Source organism: Buteo buteo, chromosome 12 (genome assembly GCF_964188355.1).
Source record: "Buteo buteo chromosome 12, bButBut1.hap1.1, whole genome shotgun sequence".
Classification (NCBI taxonomy): domain Eukaryota; kingdom Metazoa; phylum Chordata; class Aves; order Accipitriformes; family Accipitridae; genus Buteo; species Buteo buteo.
In genome coordinates this window covers 43,425,682-43,445,374 of record NC_134182.1, presented here as the reverse complement: position 1 = coordinate 43,445,374, position 19,693 = coordinate 43,425,682, and the positions used below count along the sequence as shown (strand labels likewise).

The following is a 19,693-nucleotide window of genomic DNA, read 5'->3' as shown; positions in this document are numbered from 1 at the left end:
AAGAGGGAGAGGGGAAAGGGAGAAAAACAAAAGAGGGGAGGGGTAAAAAAGTTAAATTACATTAGAATTAATTTGCAGAGTAATTCTCACCGACGTTTGGAGAAACAGTTACTGGCGCATCATCAAAATTTACACAACTAATGCCGAGAGGATCAAGCTTTGCAATGTGATGACCCCTGACCTGGAAGCAACAACACAGATTAGTCATTAAAACAAGTTAGTCAAAGAGACATTCCTTAAACAACAACAACAACAACAAAAAAGACATGCAGTTTCCCTCTTTGCATTTTCTGCAGAGCCACCCCAATTTCTGGCTGCAACTAAAGCCTGGAGAAGTTGGGTTTACTTTCAACTACAGCATGTAGGTGTGAGTGCCATCAGCTGCAAGGACTGCTCTGCTCTGCCTGAAGCCAGGCTTCGGTGGGACAGACAGGGGGAAGGCAACCTCCTTCACAGCAGAGACGTTCCAAAATTGAGGTCCGAGGGTCTCCCACCACTTTCCCGGTGTCCAGTCCGAGCACCTCCTTTCTACAGATGCAGTAGCTCCACACTTATGGTTTCCTCCTAAGCATCATAGCAAATGAAGGGGCAGTTTTCCAGATTTTGGCAGATCTAGGTGCTCTCTTGCCAACGTGGCAGAGAAAACAAGCGTTGCCACCAGCAGCAGTGGCTTCTGAAAGGCAGAGGAACATGTCTAAAGAACATGTGCCTGTCTGTGCTATCAGAGGTCAGCAGCTCACAGTATCCTTTTGGAGAGAGGAGCCTACAGCAGGACTTGGAGCACTTTTCAGGGAAGGGGCAGGTGTGGCAATACCAAAGAGCTTTGGCACCAAGAGAGCCTTGATGGTTCCTGGTGGCGGCAGTCAGGCCCGGAATCACCATGCTGGGTTTGAATCCACATCGGGAGCCACAGAGAATAATGAGAGGTAATGAGGAGTTTTGCTTTTCGCCCTCACAGGAGGAGGTGCCCACAGATGGACCGCAGCGCATCTCGCTGGGCAAACTCAATTCATCTCAGCAGCCAGCACTCTCCAATTGGCAAGCCATGGTTTATTTCTTGACAGCTCCTGCTCTCGAAGCTTCAGGCTCAGCTACACTGCGAGCAAGGCAGAAAACACTACTGCCATGGTATGGGGTGCAATGCCTTCTTGACTTTGTGAAAACGATACTCCCAGCCATCAAATCTGTTACCAGTTAGAAAAATCACTTGTATACGAGGGGATTACTAAACGTCGTGTACAAACCAGACACACTGATCTGATCTTATTTACCAGAAAGGCATTCCTATTCAGAGTATCCCAAGGGGATTTTAGGAAAGGATTTTTGTGGGTTTACTAGCCAAAGACCCTGAAATCAGCCATCGACATTAAGGCAAACTGTTAAGAAAGCAGGGCCAGATGACAACATGTCCCTGAGCACTGGTGGCCACACGGAAAGCTCTTCTTCTAGGCCAGCTTTGTCTGAGAACTATTTGCTTGTTCGTCTTGTGACAGAGCAGGGGGGCTAGCACATCATTTAGCAGTCGGCAGGATGCAAGTTCACCACACTGTTCCCCACAGCCAGGATGCTCTCACCGGGACCAGGAGGCCACTTTGTCCGGCAAACAGCTTTGAGCCGGGGGCGCCCAGTGGCTTTGAGGTCAACTTGGCAGTTTGCAGGTACGCAGCAAATCCTCATATCAGTGTGGCTGGAGCAAAGAGAAGGTCTTTTCCCCCGTAGGAGCCATCCTGCTTGTTTTTCTCCACATGCAACACAAGCTGAAACAAGAAGCCCCCAGCCCAAAACAAGACCACAGCAGATATTTGCAGCAAGCATCATGCTCTCAGGCCCTGATCCTGATAGGGGACTTCAACCACCCAGACATCTGCTGAAAAAGCAGCACAGCGAACTGCAAGCAGTCCAGGAAACTACTGGAGTGCACTGAGGACAAATTCCTAAATAGAGATGATGGAGAGCCCAACCAGAGGAGAGGCACAGAGGACCTGTTGCTCACTAATGTGGAAGAACTTACCGGAGAGGTCAAGACTGGAGGTAGCCTGGGCTGCAGCGATCACGCTCTGGGGGAATTCTCAATCTTGAGGGGTACAAGACGCATAAAAAGTAGAGTCAGGACCCTAAACTTCAGAAAGGCAAACTTTCAGCTGTTTAGGGCACCAGTGCGTGGGATCCCTTGGGAAACTGCCCTTGGAGGCAAAGGAGCGAACGAGAGCTGGGAGATATTTAAAGGCATTTTTCTTAGGGTGCAAGAGCTCTCAGTCCTGACATGTGAGAAGTTGGATAAGAGAGGCAGGAGGCCAGCTTGGCTAAGTCAAGACCTGTTAGCCAAAGTAAAACACAAAACCAAAATGCATAAGCAGTGGAGGCAGGGATACACATCCTGGGGAGATTTTACGGATATGGCCCAAGAGTGCAGGGAAGGGATCAGGAAAGCCAAGGCACAGCTGGAGCTGAACTTGGCTCGGGATGTAAAAAATAACAAGAAGGGCTTCTTCGGGTACCTCGGACAACAAAGGAAGATGAAAGAAACCGTATCCCCGATAAGCAAAACAGGAGACCTGGCAACAACCGCCATGGAAAAGGCTGAGGTACTCAACAAATTTTTACCTTGGTCTTCACCACGAAGTGCTCTAGCCACACCACCCAATTCACAGAATCCAAAGGCAGTGACTGGGAGAATGAAGTACCACCTACCATAGGAGAAGATCAGGTTCAAGACCATCTAAGGAACCTGAATGTGCAAAAGTCCATCAGACCTAAGGAGATGCGTCCAAGGGTCCCGAAGGAACTGGCAGATGAAGTTGCTAAGCCACTATCCCTCACATTTTAAAAGTCATGGCAGTCTGGTGAGGTTCCCAGTGACTGGAAAAGGGGAAAAATAACCTGCGTTTTTAAAAAGGGAAGAAAGGAAGAACCAAGGAATTACAGGCCAGTCAGTCTCACCTCTGTGCCTGACAAGATCATGAAGCAGATCCTCCTGGAAACTACGATAGGGTACATGGAAAACAGAGAGGTGGTTGGTGACAGCCAGCATGGCTTCACTAAGGGCAAATCGTGCCTGACAAACTCGGTGGCCTTCTACGACGTGGTTACAGCATTGGTGGATAAGGGAAGAGCAACTGATGTCATCTGCCTGGACTTGTGCAAAGCATTTGATACTGTCCCACACAACATCCTTGTCTCTAAAGTAGAGAGACCTGAATTTGATGGGTGGACCACCCGTTGGATAAGGAACTGGCTGGATGGTTGCACTCAAAGAGTTGCAGTCAACAATTCAATGTCTGGGTGGAGACCAGTGATGAGTGGCGTCCCTCCGGGGTCCACACTGGGGCCAGTATTAACATCTTTGTCGGTGACATGGACAGCAGGATCAAGTGCACCGTCAACAAGTTTGCTGATGGCACTGAGCTGAGTGGCATGGCTGATACTCTAGAGGGAAGGGATGCCATCCAGAAGGACCTGGACAGGCTAGAAAGGTGGACCTGTGTGAACCTCATGAAGTTCTACAGGCCAAGTACAGGCCAAGTGCAAGGTCCTGCACCTAGGTTGGGTCAATCCCAAGCACAAATACAGGCTGGGAAATGAGTGGATTGAGAACAGCCCTGTGGAGAAGGACATGGGGGTATTGGTGGATGAAAAGCTGGACATGAGCCGGCAATGTGCGCTTGCAGCCCAGAAAGCCAACCGTATCCTGGGCTGCATCCAAGGAATCATGGCCAGCAGGTCGAGAGAAGGGATTCTCCCCCTCTCATCCACTCTCCTGAGACCCCACCTGAAGCACTGCATCCAGCTCTGGGGTCCCCAGCGCAAGAAAGACACGGACCTGTTGGAGCAGGCCCAGAGGAGGCCGCAAAAATGATCCCAGGGCTGGAACACCTCTCCTGTGAGGAAAGGCTGAGAGAGTTGGGGGTGTTCTGCCTGGAGAAGAGAAGGCTCCAGGGAGACCTTATTGCAGCCTTTCAGTACTTAAAGGGGGCTTTACAGATGGGGACAGACTTTTAAGTAGGGTGTGTAGCAATAGAACAAGGGATAATGGTTTTAAACTACCCATCACCAGCAGGGCTTCTTCCTGCCTTCCTACTCTTTCGTACCTCCATCCACTGTGCTGAACTTCCCCACGTGGACACGCCACTGCAGCTACAGCCCTACAGTGACACCGGGGTAGGAAGGGAGGTGGGCTTCTCACTGCAGACAGCTTAGAAAAATACATCCAAGAGCAATCAACTCCCAGTGCTGCCATTCAGAGACTGAGGAAGTGATGGGAATGCAGAAGAGGTTACGGATTTTGCTTTCAAATCACTGACTTGGAGCTGCTGCTTCCAACTACATCAGTCACCACTTGTTTGAACTTGGCACTTGCCCGCTTGTTCCACCAGTGAGAGCTGCACAGCCTTTAGAAACAGCTCACCACGCCAGATCTGCCCAAGCTGGAAAGAGCTGGCAGGGTGGTCACCTCCATGTTTGTCCTCACAAACATGTCCCAGCTTCCCCTTCTTAAAGAAAAGCAGGGCAGTGCCTCAGCATTGATGTCGGTACCTCTGCTGCAGTGGTGGGCTGGGCAGGGGCACTTTCTTCAAGCCAGAGAGCAGGGCCAAGGCTGGGCAGACCTTTGGACTTGCCCTGTGCTGCAGTTCTTGCCTTAACCTGTGGCCTTGTACACTGGATTTTCCCCACACCTGAGCGGGTGCTTCTTTGCAGGAGTAGGTGAGAAGACCATGGTCACACCTCCACAGCAGCTGGGTTTGTTAAATTCTCACCACAGCCCCAATTAGAGCCCTCACACTTGACAAACTAGAGTGCAACCAAAAGTGAAAGTATGACACAGATGTAGAAACACATTTAAATGTTCTCTTGAGTTAAAATATTGGCTGGCCATCCCCTAGCTGGAGGATGTTTCCTTCCTGCTCGAAACTTGTTTCTCCCAAAAGGCTGACTTTGGCAGCATCGGTCTGAGTTGCAGTCCAGCAGCACCATAGCCCTCTTCCAGGTCACAAATCATAAGGAAATGTTTCCTGAACTTTTATTTTAGGACCTCAGGAGTTCTCTCAGCAACATGGGGAAAGCAGAATGTGTTTCCCACACCACCGCTGAGCATGGCAGGAGCCGACAGCGGAGGAGCATCATTCTAGAAGCCAGCAAACCACCCTGTGTGGAGAAGACCTCCCCCTCCCTGCCACTATAATTGCTCTGTTTGGGCGACAATAGCTTTAATCTTCCTATTGTCCAGCAAAGCATCAGCTGAGCTTCTGCCCCAACAGATCAGCAGCTCCTGTTAAAAACCAGGCAGCCCAGCACGCATCCCGCACGCTCTCCATGCAAAACACGTGCATCAACTGCACTAACTCCAGCCCACCTCAGCCACCGCATGCCCCTCTACGGTGGACATGCTCCTCCTCGGTGCAAAGCCCGTCTCCTTACCTGATATGCCCTGATGAGTGATTGCACTGCGAGATGGTCCTCCACCAGTTTATCTACGTTTGGCTGTGCTTGAACCAGGAACTGGGCTTGGGACAGTGTGGAAAGCCTGGTACTCAGTGGAGGGGGGCTTTGGTAAGCGGTGCCTGGAGCAGCTCCGGCATTGGCATTGCGAAAGAAGATGTCCCATGACTAGGAAAAGGGAAAGAAGAGAGGCGACAGGGTCATTACCCACGACCCAAACACCTCCTCACTCGAGGTTAGTGGGATCTCAGCTCTGTTGCCACAGTGGGGAGTAAAATCCCCCAAGGGCAGAGCTGCCTCCTGCCTTGCGCTGCAGCTCCATGCAGCTGCTGCCGAAGGCACCCACCTGCCTTGGACAGGAGAGTACTAAAGCTCTCCCGCTATTCCAGTTACACCACTATCCTACTTTCCATTCATCTGGATTGTTTCTTTTGGCATGAGACCCTCCCCAGACCCCCCCCTCCCTTGGTAGCAGCGCTCAGGACAGGACACGGGTGACAGCCCTCCCCTGGCTCAGCTCTCAAAACCGCTACTCTGAGCAATGAGCCCCAGCCTGGTCTTCCAGCTCTTGTTTGCATCTCTCCAGGGCAGGAGGCTGTCCTCTAAATACCCACGATATTTTCTGAAAAATATTTTTGCCCTGTAATCAAATACACCTCTTCCTCTTTTCTGTGGTCTAAATGGCCTGAGATCCAAGTCCCAGCATAAGCTGTGCTGTACAGCCCTCAACCAGCAATGGCTTTTCTCTTTTTCTGTCCCCTCTTCAATTTTTCCCCATCCTTTCAGCGACACCGATGCCAGCGCTATGTGGATACTTCTGTGCCAGCTCTCCCATGCCCTTAGCAAGGCAGGTATCACCTCTGCTCCTGTCCCCCCCGCAGATGGGCATTTCTAGGTGTTAAGAAAACAAAGCAAAAACCCGAAAAAAAGCCCTGAATGGACTTGGTGTAACTTTGTGGTACTTATCCAGCACTGCCTGAAGAGCCCAGAAGCATCCCAGGCCAAAGCCAAGTTAATCTGTCTACTTAGAGAAGCAGCCACAGACCTGGGGAAGGGGAGAGACCAGCTGAGCAAAGTCCAAGCCACGTCCTCCTGTCACACTCCCACCCCTGCCCGTTTCCCACGTGCCACTGAGCGATAGCAAAGGATGAAGGCAAGGCGGAGCGGCATCTGCATGCCTGCACGTACCCGAGACACCAGCTAGAGCAAACAAATCTCATTGGCTTTGCACGCTGGTTTCAGCCCAAGGGTCTCCCCAGTGACCGGGAGCAAGAGCTCAGCGCTGAGCATCCTGCACGCCCCTGAACCTCGTGTCTGCGGAGAGCACCAAACCCAACCTCGGTGATGCAGAGACGGGTGAAGCATTGCCCAGCCAACCTCAGCGTGTTTGAACCAAGCCAAAAAGAGCCGTCAGAGCAGCTCTGGTGGTGGTTTGGAGCAGAAAAAGCAGCTTTTGTACCCTGGTAGCAGGGTGGAGGGAACTGAAAACCTGACCTGTGCCAGAGGAGCACCAGCTCTCCCCCTTCCCTGGAGCTCCTCCGGCTGCAGTGCCCATCAAATGCCCCAGAAAGCTATTTCCAGCCCAGATTTACCCAGACACCCCATCACACGGCTGTGCAAGGTGATTAAATTTAGAAACAGGTCACGCTGAAGGAACATAAATAAAATCTGGAACAATTTGGCACTGTAACTGATAAACAATAGCTCCCCCAAAGGAAAAAAAACAAACAACAAAACCAAACCAAAACCATCCAAAAACCAAAAAGCAAAAGACAGAAAACACCCGATCCTGTTCTGATTGCTGTCTGCTAAAGGAAATTTCAGTAGGAAAAGAGGGAGAGCTGCTTTTTGTATGATCCTCACTCCTGGCCACTGGTGAGAGCAGCCCAAGCCCATCCCCTTCCCCAGGCTCACAAAGCCGATGGGTGCCCCAGAAGCCATCGGCAGAAGCCATCGGCTCCTGCGAGTGGGAGGGACGAGCACCCCAGGATGGGTTCCATGCCCTTGGGATGGGGAGGAATCTGGCTGGCTGCTTTGCTTGGTGGTTTAAGGTTGTTCAATGTACTGAAAGATAAAGACAGGCAAGAGAAAGGGAGCATCTGCTAGCCCAGGGAGGGCACTGGCAGCAGTGCTGGGGGGACAGGGACAGAGCCAGAAGGCAGATGTGCGGCCTTTACAACCTCTTCCCTTCTGACATTCAACAATATTAGCCTCTTGGAGATGCAATTTGCTTCTGTTCTGAAAGACAAAGTTCATTTTAAGCTCTCCAAACAAGGTGTGGCACCAGCTCAGTCAGCTCAGGCACTTTCGCTAAATGCTTTATTGCCCAATGTAATTACAGAGTATTTCAGGCTACCTGACTGCAGGCTTTGCCCCCGCTGAAAGCTGTGGCCCTGATAAGCGCTATAAAAACACCATCTTTCAAGCTGCTGATGTGGTTTCGAATTCAAGAGTATTTGAGGGCCACCCCAGGGGTTTCTGGTGACCCGCGGAGGTGCCTCTGGAGCTCACATATCCCATGGGAGAGGCTGAACAGCCCCATCAGTGTTATCCTGCTATATTGCAGGAAGGACTTTGCCTTAATCCAGCACTTGCCAAAGGTAACAGCAGTAATAAAGGTCATCAGGTTATTCCCCTCCGACCCTCTCTGTGCGCACGGCAGCCCTGCAAACACTCCTCCGCCTCTTATACCCTGTAGATATACACACACATATAGTGTATTATACATATATATATATATATATATGCAGGCTATAAGAGAGCTCAGTTTCACCTCATTTTTACCAAGAGGACACAAAGCAGTATCTCCCTGCTCTTAAGCATGCAGGCAGCCCCCAGGTCTCAGCACGCTAAATACTAACAACCCCCGGTCCCTGCTGTGACTGTCCCACAGCCGCACGTCCCACCACAGCCGGCTTTCCCGGTGCTCCTCTGTGCTGCTGCTAGTGCACTGGCAAAGCAGGATGGGAGAGCCAGCTGACCACAGCAAGCCCCGATAGTTCAGGCTTTAGAGGGATTTTGAGCTCATCTCTGAGAGCGGAACACACCACAGGCTTCTCTGTCGAGAACAGCCCCAAAAACAGCTCACCAAGCGAAACCAGCATCTTTCACTTCGTTTATCAGTCTCAGTTCCTGGAGAAGGGTGTGGACTCAGACTGCTGTGTCCCAGCCTCCGCCACAAAGCCAGCTCAGAGGTCAGGCACGCATGGCAAAGGGAGAGGGCAGGGCACCTCAAATTGGGCTGGGGCTGCTCCAGGCTGGGAGCTGCACAAAGGAGACGTGGCCTCTACCTCCGGCTCAGGCTGCATCCCTGCTCCTTCTCCTGCCGTGGACTGCAGGGGACAGAAAGCACCAACCAGACCTGCTCCGCACGGTTAGCAAGCCAGGCAGCACCTCCTGCTAGCAGGGAGAAGAGGAGGAACACTCAGAGCTTAAGGCTGGAAGAGGAGGAGCCCAAACCAAATTTACGGCAGGTAACCTTTGCTGAGAGTAGGGGGTCAAGCAGCGATGGATCAGTTTGCGCTCCACACATCATCTTGCCCCTTATCAACATAAACAATGACCTTCAGTTCTCTGGGGTCATTGCTTTTGAAGACGGGGAATGAAACCCAAACGCTTCAAACTCTCAAGCGAGACTTCTACCAAATTCAGCCTGGGCCCCTATTTGCCAGCACAACTGCAAAGGACGTGGCCAAGGTACCTCCTGGGGCCAGGCACGTGGTTCTGGCCTCACCAAAGACTGCGGGCTCCTGCCATCGTGTCAGTGAAGCTGGGGTTACACGGCATGGTCTACACGCATTGTGGTCATAAAACCACTTTCAATATAAAAATCAAAACACTGGCATATTAAGAAGTCCATGTTAAAGACAGTTTGATGTACATACATACAGGGAGAGCTGTATGCCTTTACACCAGTTCAACCTAAACACAGGGGCTGCTGTTTAGGAAGGCTAAACTTGTCGCAGATGTATGACTGTGGGTATCATCCACCTGCAGTCAAAGCTCTCTGGCCACCTGCCCTAAAGCAAGCAAGTTGCTTGGGGTCCCGAGGAAATGGCGTGGGCTGTGCAGAGCATTGCTAGCAGCCAGCACCATACCTGAGTTGGCAAAGAGCGGGGAAGTAGGAGGGTGTCCCCGCTTCCTTGGGAAGCGGTCCCAGGAGTGAACAGCACTGATCCTGCGGCAGCTCACCAGCACCGACCCCCCACAGCCTCGCCTCCTCTTTCCCCAGCTCTGCTCTTCTTTGGTCATCACACTCAGAAACTGGAGTTTAGCTGAAGGACTGCACACAGAAGAAAGCCTAAAATAGCTTTTTTATTTTTTGCCCTTTTTTTTTTTTTTTAATTTTCCCTACTCTAAACAAGCACTTAAGTATATTCTGCAGTTTAAGCCACCAGTGTCTGCAAGGAGGAATTGAATTCATTTTGCTCAGACGGGACAGTCGTGCCAGCTGGAGGTCTCGTAGGTTTTTGTCGACAACAGCAAAGAAACCGCAGCTCTTCCCTGGCTGAACGTCTCGCCCTCACCAGTGAAAAGCAGCATGGCAAGGTGCAGCCAGTCTCTGCTCTGTGCAGGGAACAGATAAGCCACAGCCAGGTCCATGTGACAGCCTGGCTTTTTTTGGGAACTCCACCCTCGGATCTGACCCTACGTCTAACGGGATGGAGGCCAACGCTTATCAGAGACGGGGGTGACACGCTCCACTGCTGCTTCAGCGTCATGCCGGAGGGGACGCAGGCTGACAGGGACCACTCACGAGCCAAGACCAGGGACAGCCACAACCCCGATCCCACCACAGCAGCTCGGTGTCCCCATTGGGGACGGGGTGAGCCATGAAAAAGTGCAGAGAGGAGACAGGGGCAAAGCTATGAACTGGGAATGGATCTTGGTGATTCCACTGGAATGAGGTGGGATCCACCCAGGAGAGACAAGTCAACAGCAAAAACATCAGAAGCCACAGCAATGGCCAAGCGCGTCAGTAAGAAACAACAAAGTCCACGCCAAACGTCAGGTATCAACCCTACCAGAAGTTTTGGGACCTGGAGCTGGATTTCATAGGATCACAGCATGCTTTGGGTTGGAAGGGACCTTCAAAGATCATCTAGTCCAATCCTCCTGGTCCAATGCCCTTTTTGCCAGGCAGGACACCAGCTTGATTTTGTTTAAAAAGCAATCTGTAAAACTTGCTTTTTACATTACTAACATCAGGTCCACTTCCTGCCAATGACAAGACCCTGCTTCATTTTCACACTGCTTTTCCTACTGCCACAAATCATTCCCAGCCACACTGGAGGCAAAATCTTGTATCAACTCCTGCACTGCTTTCTAAGCACTTAAAAGTACTTTAGGGGACAATAATCTTCACCACAAACATTGGACTAGGGGCGTGGAGAGGTGGTGGGAGCTCTACTGTTGTAGGTGCTCAAAACTTGTCCGCACAAGGCCCCGAGTGACCTGGTCTAGCCACAAAGCTAGATGTCACCTCCAAGCTGGATGCCACCTCCAAGCCAGCCATGCCGGGGCAGAGGCTCCAGAGGTTCCTTCCAACCTAAATTCCCCTCCAGTTTCTTCAGCCAAGCGTGCATGAGGACTCCCATACAGCACTGCATGCACTGCCTACCTATAGATGAACTGATGAAGTTACAGGGGCTACATTAAAGAGGAGATGAGACCAGAAGAGATCCAGAGGTCTGGCCTCAGGACCCAAATACACTTCCCAGCCAGCTGCCCCAGTTAGTCTTGATATTTACTCTCACACCTGCTCAGAGCAACGTTCAAGACTAAGCAGGGTCTGTAGATCAAAGAGCTGGTATCAAACCGTGAAAACTCTTTGCCAAAGACGCAACTGTGCCTGTCACTGGGACAAGCATGGTGTAACCCTCGCTTGCTTTTAAATTAGACTACAGCATTTAGATTTATGGCTTTTCATTCAATATCCCACCTCTGAAGGACTGGGCTGCACCACGTGCATGTGCTCGGGTAGCTTTCAAGTCACTATTTGACAAAGGGCACAACCCAAACCAATATACTTTGTGTTTTCTGAGTCTGTATTGCTTAGCTTAGCCACCCGTTTGCCTCAAAATAAGCATAAAGTCAACATTGTTTGTGAAAATTCAGCTTTAATCCTACCTTAAGACCTTTACAGCACCCTACAGGCTGTGCATTTTGGATGCGTGGGATCGGCACCATCAAAAACACACTCAACACTGATGCAAGCATTGGGGCATGAGATTCCTTACTCACCCTTGACTGCTCATTTAACCCTTGTGTCCTGGCTTGCAGACTGCTCATGTGCTCTGGAATAAAGAAAATCCCTGCTCTACATCAGGACATGTACAAAATGGTCATAAAAGTCCCCTGGGTAATGCTGAGACTTAGTCACTAGAGGAACATATTCCTTGTGGAACAGTGGGGATGGGGAAAAACGCAGTCGGGTTTCAGAAACTCTCCTCCCAGCTGAGCCCTCACCTGCTGTAATCTATGTTAAAGAGCTGGCCTTCTGCTTGCTGGAGGAGCTTCAGTAATTCAGATCAAGACAGACCTCTGCGCGTACTGCCCACGGTCAGGTTGTTTTCCCAATTTTAAGTTAGGGAGCAGCTGGTGGGAATCCCTCTGGCCACCAGACCCAGTTCCCCTCCCCAGGCTGCAGATCAGCAGTCTGGCTTTATGCACAAAAGCTCAAAGTCAAGCTTAGCTACAGCCCATCTACCCCAACATGTACCACCACCCGTGCCCAAAGCAAAAAGGAAACCAGTCAAGATGTGGAGAATACCCTCCCTGCCTCTCCCCCATCCTCCACTCCAGAATAAACCCTCCTGATGAGCCATCGGAGCTGGAAAAAATAAAGCATCAGGAGTTTGTTAAAGGTAGATTCCCAGGAGAAGGCATTCCTTGTATCCGCTTGTGATCCAGGATGCTGCCCGCGTCCCACAAGCCCACGGCGTTCCCTCTTGAACAGAGAAGCTCCTCTTGGCTCTTCCTCATGGAATCGCTGATGTTTCTTTCAGGCAAAGTGAGGCAGAAGGACCATCCATAACCATGCAGCCCCTCCAGCTGAATTCAATCCTCCTTGGGACTCATGCACTTACCTGAACCCACTGCTCAGATACACAGAGAAAGAAGCAAAGGCGATATCCTGTCGAGGTTGCTCCTTACCTTATGTACACTTTTGGGATTTTCCAGCCAAGCATAATACATTTCCTCCACGTAGTTTGAACTAGTCCCACTCAAAAAAGGCTCGGCAGCCACCGGTGCGCTGTAGCACCTGATCTGTTGAAACGTCCTGGGTGCTGCCAGCCTGTGTTGGGAAATTGTCTTTACAGTCTGCGAGGCCGTCAACGGCCTCAGCTTTGCTGCACAAGTCCTTAAGTTAAGCATGTTTGTCCTGTTGCCTCACACAAGTTCCTGTTGGGAGAGAAGGGAAAAGTGGGTTAGAAATCATTGCAGGAGAGCACAGAGCAGAGGCCACCCCCTCTCCACCCCCGTCAGCCCTGAGCACAGAGAACTGAGCTTAGAATCAGTTTTTAACTCGGATTAATCCATCCACCCTGTCCCACAGCCAAGTCCCTGATGGCTGTGAAAAGCAGTTTTTGCTCAAGATGCTTGGCACGGCCGGGTCTGCCTGCCCCATCCCTGCCGGCACAGCACCATCATCTCCCCTGACATGACAGCGAAAAGCAGATTTGTTCAGCAGGGTACCCAATGCCGGCCTCAAATGAGCTGCTGCGCGTCAAAGCCACCCACACCCTCTTATATCGGCACCTTTGTACAAAATAAGGCATGCTTGATGATGAAACACAGCCTGGATTAACAGTATAAGATATCAGGTTCCCCTGGTGCTTTCCTCCTTAGTTCCTAGCCAACATCATCTACTTCTTTTCCAATAATACATCCTCAAAGTATTCTTTGATTTCTTTTATTATTTGATTCTTCCTGCAAGAATCCTCTTTTTGTTTGTTTTAAACAGGAAAATCCTCTCTATGAAACTCAGATTGAGCTGGAGTTGGACACTTTGGCCCTTCAACCTCCCATTTGCAGCAACACAGCTAGTCATATGAGTTTAAAGAAAAGCACTTTAAATCACCGTGCCCAGAAGGGTGCTGGAAAAAATTTGTTACCAGCTGGATTTTAACGCTGAAGGTCACGTTTTCCTTCACATTGAGCTGATCGAGTCTAGTGGGGCACGCTTCTCCAGGCCTCCACAAGCTGCAGGAGGACAACTCTCATCATGCCAACCCAGCATGGAAGCTTTTTGTGTCGCTCTCTCTCCCAGGTAGAAGGTCTTGGCTTCCATTTTTGCTGCGTTACTCACCCTGCAACCACTCTGCTCGGGTGAGGTTTTCTTCTCACTGGTTTGTGTTACATGCACCAGGGTAAAGCTGGGAAGAAACCGTCTACAGGGAAGACCCCTCGCAAAGCAGAGGTATGGTGGTGCAAAGCACTTGAGATGTGGGCTCCAGGACAGACCGCTTCATCACCTCTCCTTAGAAGCTCAGATGCAAGAAGGCCGACACAGTTGAAAGACCCAGAGAGGGGCTCTCCCCTGCCCAGAGAACCCAGAGAAGCAACCTGTAGCCTGCATGGGACCTCTCAAAGATCCTCCAGCAATGTCCACCTTGCAGCTCTCGGTGGGACACAGCCCTGCATGGACAGGGAGGCCTGGGGTTAACCACGCTCCTCGTTAGGCACATCCAACCGACAGCCGCAGCCCAAGCGAAAGTGCTGGAGCAAGATCATCTTGGGGGAAGTGCTGGCACTTGGAGCTAGCTCTCCTCAGAGCTGCCCTTTCCACCCAGCATCTCCTGCAAAAGGCAGGATCTGAGGCTGGAGGTGACCCAGCTGGCCTGTTTCCATATCCCCGACCAGTTTAACGAGCAGCAGCCCAATGTCAAAGCAGCTATTCTGCATTCACCAGATTAAAATGAAGTCTCACAGCAGACCGGAGAAAAGAAGTACACCTTTGTGACCAGCATTTCATCAGCCGGGCTTCCAGGTTTGCCTTGCTGAATCTAGTTCTGGTTGCTTGGCACGGCAGCGGCTACGCTTCCTACCTCGAAACACAAGCTTTTGGTCTAAAGAGCCTGAGGAAGACCTGGGATCACACTAAGTCAGCCAAATTGTTTTACAGATATCCCTCGGGGAAGAAGGGAAGACCACTTGTGCTTTCCACCCTGCTTGCTCGCTTCTGCCTGCAGTCAAACCAGGACTGTAACAGGCAAGAAATGGCAGGCAGGTGCAGGACAGCAAGCGTGGCAGCGCTAGATGTTTTCCCAGCTTACCCTCCTCAGATTTAAGCAGCAAAACACATGGAATATTTTAAAGAGCCTGCTGAATTGGGCATCGGCGCACAGGCATGCATGTGGCAGGGAAAAAGCTTTAGGACGAAAGTGTTGGTGGCGTCTTTGACTTTGGTGTCCCGTTTCGGTGCTGCCACTCAGCAGCGTCCCGGTGACCTCTCTGGAAAACAGTGGGGTTAATGCCAGGGTTTGCACTCAAAATGAGCAGAACCAGACGGTCTTTGAGGGCCTCTCGCAGAAAGGGTTGGCTTCCTGAAGGCATGGGAGCCTGTGCCACAGACCAGGGCAAGCTTGGAGGTCTGCAAGCTCAGACAAAGGATATTTCCAAGGTAAATCAAAATAGCGCACGATGACTGGGAGGACAGATGCAGGAAACCGATCCTGAGATAACCAATACAGGGGTCACACGTGAACACAAAGTTCACTGACGGAGTCACAGCTGAAGAGGGGCTAAGGAGAGGAAGCCCTAGCTTGTTGGCCGGGCCCTCATGGCGACAGCCTGACAGCCGGATCACAACCCAACTCTCACCGAGAGGTCAAACAACAGGAATATTCAGAATAGATTAACAGCTGGGACAGCCAAGAGTGTACCGTTAAGCAGATTAAGGTACTAAATTTGACCTCTGGCAGCCGGGATGCATGACACTGGCCCCAGAAGGCAGTTAGCTAGGAATCGCGCTTTTTTTTTGCTTTTTTTTTTTTTTTTTTGCGGGGGGGGGTTAGAATCAGAACAAATTCAGCGTTAAAGGAAGCGGCGGGGCCGGCGCTGGCCCAGGGCCGCGGGCTCCCGGCCCAGCTGCTCCAGCACCAGGCGCCCTCGGGCCCCCGGCAGCCGCTGACCCTCTCCAGGGGGTGCACCGTCCGTCCGCCCGTCCGCCCCGACCCGTCTGAGCCCTCCGAGGCCGCCACGGGTCAGACCGGGGGATCCACCCGCCGGGAGGGGCGGAACGGGGCACCCGGGGCGGACGCGCCGGGCGGAGGGAGGGGGTCCCGGGGGGGTCCCCACGTGCGGGTGGGCGCGGGAAAGGGGCGCGGGACCCTCCCACCCACCGCGCGCGGCCCCACACATAGACACACGGGCGCGCGCTCCGGACCCGCCCCCCCCCCCCCCCCCCGCTCCGCGCCCGCCAATCAGCGCCCGGCGCCGCTACCCGGGCTTCGCGCCCCTCACCGCCTATAGGAGCGGAGCGAGGCGCCGAGCAGCCTTCCCATTGGCCGCGCTGGGCTGCCCTTCTAGCGGCAGTCCCGCCCTACCCCCCGCCCCGAGGCGCCCGGGCGACGGCGCCAAGGACACCGGGGAGCAGCCGCGGCCCCCCCAGCCCGGCGCGCCCTCCCCCCACCTTCCGGCCCTGGCCCTCGCCTCGCCCCGGCCCGGCCCGGCCCGACCCAGCCCCGCCGCCCGGCCCGGCCCGGCCCGGCCGCGGTACCTACCGGCACGTCCGTCCGCCCCGCTCGTGGCCCCTGCTCTGACAGCGGCCCCCAACCGCCGGCTGCCGCCCCGCCCCGCGCCTCCCCGCCCCGAACGCTGCGTCACCGCGTCGCCACACCCCCCGCCTGCCGCCACGCCCCCCTCCGAGCCCGGCCCAACGCGCATGCGTCGCAGCCTCTGCGGCGCGCGGGAGAACCCGCCAGGGGCGGGGCCAGGAGTAGGGGCGTGGCTTGGGCGGCGGGAACGGGAGTGGGGCGGTCGCCATGGTTACCGGGCGCGGCCCTCGCCTCAGGGCTCGGCGCCAACGGCCTGGAGACCACCACCGGGGTGGGGAGGACCCCACGGCCTGGGGACACCACCACAGCCTGGGGACCCTCACTACAGCCTGGGGACCCTGCCATGGCCTGGGGACCCTCACCATGGCCTGGGGACACCGCCACAGCCTGGGGACCCTGCCGTGGCCTGGGGAACCTCACTGTGGTGGGGAGGACCCCACGGCCTGGGGACACTACCACAGCCTGGGGACCCTCACCACAGCCTGGGGACCCCGCCATGGCCTGGGGACCCTCACCACAGGCTGGGAACCCCCACCACGGCCTGAGGGCCCTCACCGTGGCCTGGGGACCCTGCCGTGGCCTGGGGACCCCCACTTGGTGTGGAGGACCCCATAGCCTGGGGGACCCCAGGCTTTCAGGGACATCCCGGCGTGGGTGACAGCCAGTGGGCCTTGCCCCTGCATGGGGGACAGGCAGAGCCAGCCGGGGGTGCAGGCAGAGCTGGGCAGGCTGGAGGTGCCAGGGGAGTTTTGGGGTTGCTGGCAATTTCCTGCTGGGTGAGTCATGACAGCAGCAGCCCAGAGCCGAGAAGCCGTGCGGGGCCGGCCGGCACTTTCAGGAAGTGAAACAGGCACCAGGAAAACACCCCGAGAGCCTGCGGCCACGCAAGCCTGGCCACGCACATCCCTGGCCTGGCCGGCGTGATGCAACCGCCCACAGCCCGGCTGGATGCAGGGCACTGTGCGGAGTGGGGTGTGCTGCGGGGTGGTGACAAGGAGTGTCCCCAAAGGCCATGTCCCCAGGGCAGCTTGCGTGGGCACAGGGGACTGAGGGGACAGCAGGGTCCTGCACCCTCAGATATTGGGGCAGTGGGGACTGGAGGGGTGATGGAGGGGGCCCTGCCAGCTGTGGTGCTGCAGGCCTGGGCAGCACAGGAGGAAGCCGTGGGGAAATGGTGGAGTGGCAGTGCTTGCGCCACTGGCCCCTTCCGGGGCATCCATGGTCCCCCGTCCTGACGAGGGTGGGTGTCATCACGGCCCCAGTGGGATGGGGATGGTGCTGGGGCAGTCCCTGCTAGGTCAGCCCAGCCGCTGAGGGCCGGCACACGAGCACCGGCCCCACACATTGACCCCAAACATTACCCCTGCTCTCTGCCCCACACGCCAGCCCCAGAGCATCGCCCCTGCTCTCTGCCCCACACACCGGCCCCAGAGCATCGCCCCTGCTCTCTGCCCCACACACCGGCCCCAGAGCATCGCCCCTGCTCTGCCCCATGCACGGCCCCTCACTCAGCCCCGCAGTGCTGCTCAGGGGCAGCCAGCGCCCCAGCCCTCCCGGCCATGCTAGAGGAACTGGGCAAAACCAGGCATTGCGAAAGGTGGAAATCCCGCTCTGACGGTGCTTCCGTCCAGAGGCTCTTGAAAACCCGCCGCGCCGACACCAGGCTCAGAGAACGCCCAAGCGAGGCTACAGGCAGGAGCAGGCAGCCAAGTGCTGTGGCACTCTACAGGTACTGACAGATCTCTGCCCACGTTTTTGCAGTCAGCGGCGTAGATGGCGTTCGTCCCCGATTTGGACACACTGGAGAGCAGCAGGTAAGCGTGGCTGTGCCACAGAGGACACTGGGGACGCGATGCTGCTCTGGTGCCATGGTGACCCTGGCTTCACCATCTCCCTTTGCCTTTCAGCCTGAATGAGGAGACGTTTTATGGCCCCGACTGCCTCTGCCCGCAGAAGGTAACACCGGGTTTGTGGGAACAGCGAGACACCCATGATGGGGAAGCCGAGCTCTCACCCCACATCTCCTTTCCTCCCCAGAAACCCTGCCTGGACTCAGAGGGGACATCACCTGGGGTGGACATCAAGGTCACAGTGACCAAGGGACACCCTGCCAGGACCTTTCGCCAGGCTGCTGTCCTCGTGGTGGCCGTGACCAAGCTCCAGAAGCAGCCGGTGCACAAGGACTTTGCCGACAGTGACCTTGGGGGCTTCCTGGAGGATATTTTCGGTATGGGGGGGTGGTGTTGGAGGTGTCACTCCAGCTGGGGGATGCTCTTGGGGAATGTTCTCAGACCAGGGACCATCAGCATCTCCCTGACCATCTCCCTCCCTGCAGAGCCCATCTCCTTCCAGCAGATCGAGGACACCTATGCCAGGGCGCCCGTCTATCGCTACACCCGCTCCCAGTCCTTCGACATCTTCGACATTGACCACAAGTGCTTCGTGCTAGAGTCACCCACCCAGCTGGTGGCCCTGCACCTGCAGGGACCCTCTGCCAGATGGAAAGGTGAGGGGACTCGGTCCTTATCCAGTGTCCCCGTCCCTAACCCCGGCAGCACCCGGGAGCCACCCCACAGCCCTGGGACCACCCGTTAACACTCCTTTTTTCTGCAGTGAAGCTCAACATCGCTCTGTACCGTCCCCCGTCATCGCAGGGTGGCCCAGCGACTGGGCGGATGCCGGTGGCCTTGGGCATTAAGGGTTACCAACTCTACATGTCGTGTGTGATGAGCGGCACTGAGCCCGTGCTACAGCTGGAGGTGAGTGCGGGGTCCCGTCGGATCCATCCCCCAAGGGCCTGGGGGTTCCATCCCACCCTGAACCCTGTTTCTCCCCCCCCCCGGTTGTAGGAAGCTGACATCAGGAAGGACATTGAGAGCGTGGAGCTGACCCGCTTCATCTTCTTCCGCCTGGACAGCCTGCGTGATGGGACCACCCGCTTCGAGTCGGCCGCCTTCCCTGGCTGGTTCATCTGCACCTCCCTGCAGCCCCGCCAGCCTGTCGGCATCACCAACCAGCCCGACCAGGTCAACATTGCCACCTACAAGCTGAGCGGGCGCTGAGGAGCCCCTCCACCCAATGCAACCCAACCGGCAGTTGCCGGTTTTCACGCTGTATGTACCAAGTACAAACCCCCCAGCTGGGACCCCTGTGCTCCCCATCTATTTCAGGTGAAATAGCAGCTCTGGGCCCCGTGGGCCTGAGTCACCCCAATTTGTACTTATTTATTGTGTCCACCCCTTGCTTTTAATTTATATTCATTTTACTGGAAATACCGTGGTTTTGTTATCAGGAACAGGGGTATTTGTTGGTGATGGAAGTGGAAATAAAAGGTTTCCCAGGATGGTGTCGCTCAGCTTGTTGCTCTCACAGGGGTTAAACAATGCGGGGGTGGTTTATGGATGGGAAAATGCCACTGTTTTGGCTGCTTTTGGGGGCTCTCCAAGCCTGGGTACAAAGCCCAGGGGGTGACCCCA

General features: G+C 54.5%; 2 protein-coding genes across 8 annotated transcripts in view; one reads left to right on the top strand and one right to left on the bottom strand.

Annotated features, from left to right (window-relative positions):
• Nucleotides 1–16,262, bottom strand: part of OGDH (oxoglutarate dehydrogenase) — a 35,580-nt gene extending 19,318 nt beyond the window's left edge. For 2 of the 5 annotated variants that reach the window (XM_075043809.1, XM_075043812.1), the window contains exons 1-4: nucleotides 16,164–16,262; nucleotides 12,592–12,840; nucleotides 5,416–5,604; nucleotides 91–181 (exon numbers count right to left, since the gene is read on the bottom strand). In XM_075043809.1, the coding sequence (XP_074899910.1) occupies nucleotides 91–181; nucleotides 5,416–5,604; nucleotides 12,592–12,813 (502 nt within the window). In that variant the 5' untranslated portion in view covers nucleotides 12,814–12,840; nucleotides 16,164–16,262. Of the gene's footprint in view, nucleotides 1–90; nucleotides 182–5,415; nucleotides 5,607–12,591; nucleotides 12,841–16,163 lie in introns of those variants that run through there. The other 3 variants (XM_075043808.1, XM_075043810.1, XM_075043813.1) reach the window with 2 other exon arrangements.
• Nucleotides 16,263–17,914: 1,652 nt separating this feature from the next.
• On the top strand, nucleotides 17,915–19,560 carry LOC142037670 (interleukin-1 receptor antagonist protein-like). 3 transcript variants are annotated; one of them, XM_075042153.1, is made up of 6 exons: nucleotides 17,915–18,031; nucleotides 18,125–18,173; nucleotides 18,255–18,444; nucleotides 18,553–18,723; nucleotides 18,831–18,976; nucleotides 19,067–19,560. In XM_075042153.1, exons 1-6 carry the CDS (start codon nucleotides 17,991–17,993, stop codon nucleotides 19,277–19,279), a joined length of 810 nt encoding a protein of 269 aa, XP_074898254.1. In that variant the 5' UTR covers nucleotides 17,915–17,990; the 3' UTR covers nucleotides 19,280–19,560. The 3 variants fall into 3 exon arrangements, with proteins under 3 accessions (XP_074898254.1, XP_074898252.1, XP_074898253.1); XM_075042151.1 differs by having other exon boundaries at nucleotides 18,255–18,723; XM_075042152.1 differs by having other exon boundaries at nucleotides 18,125–18,444.
• Nucleotides 19,561–19,693: the final 133 nt, after the last annotated feature.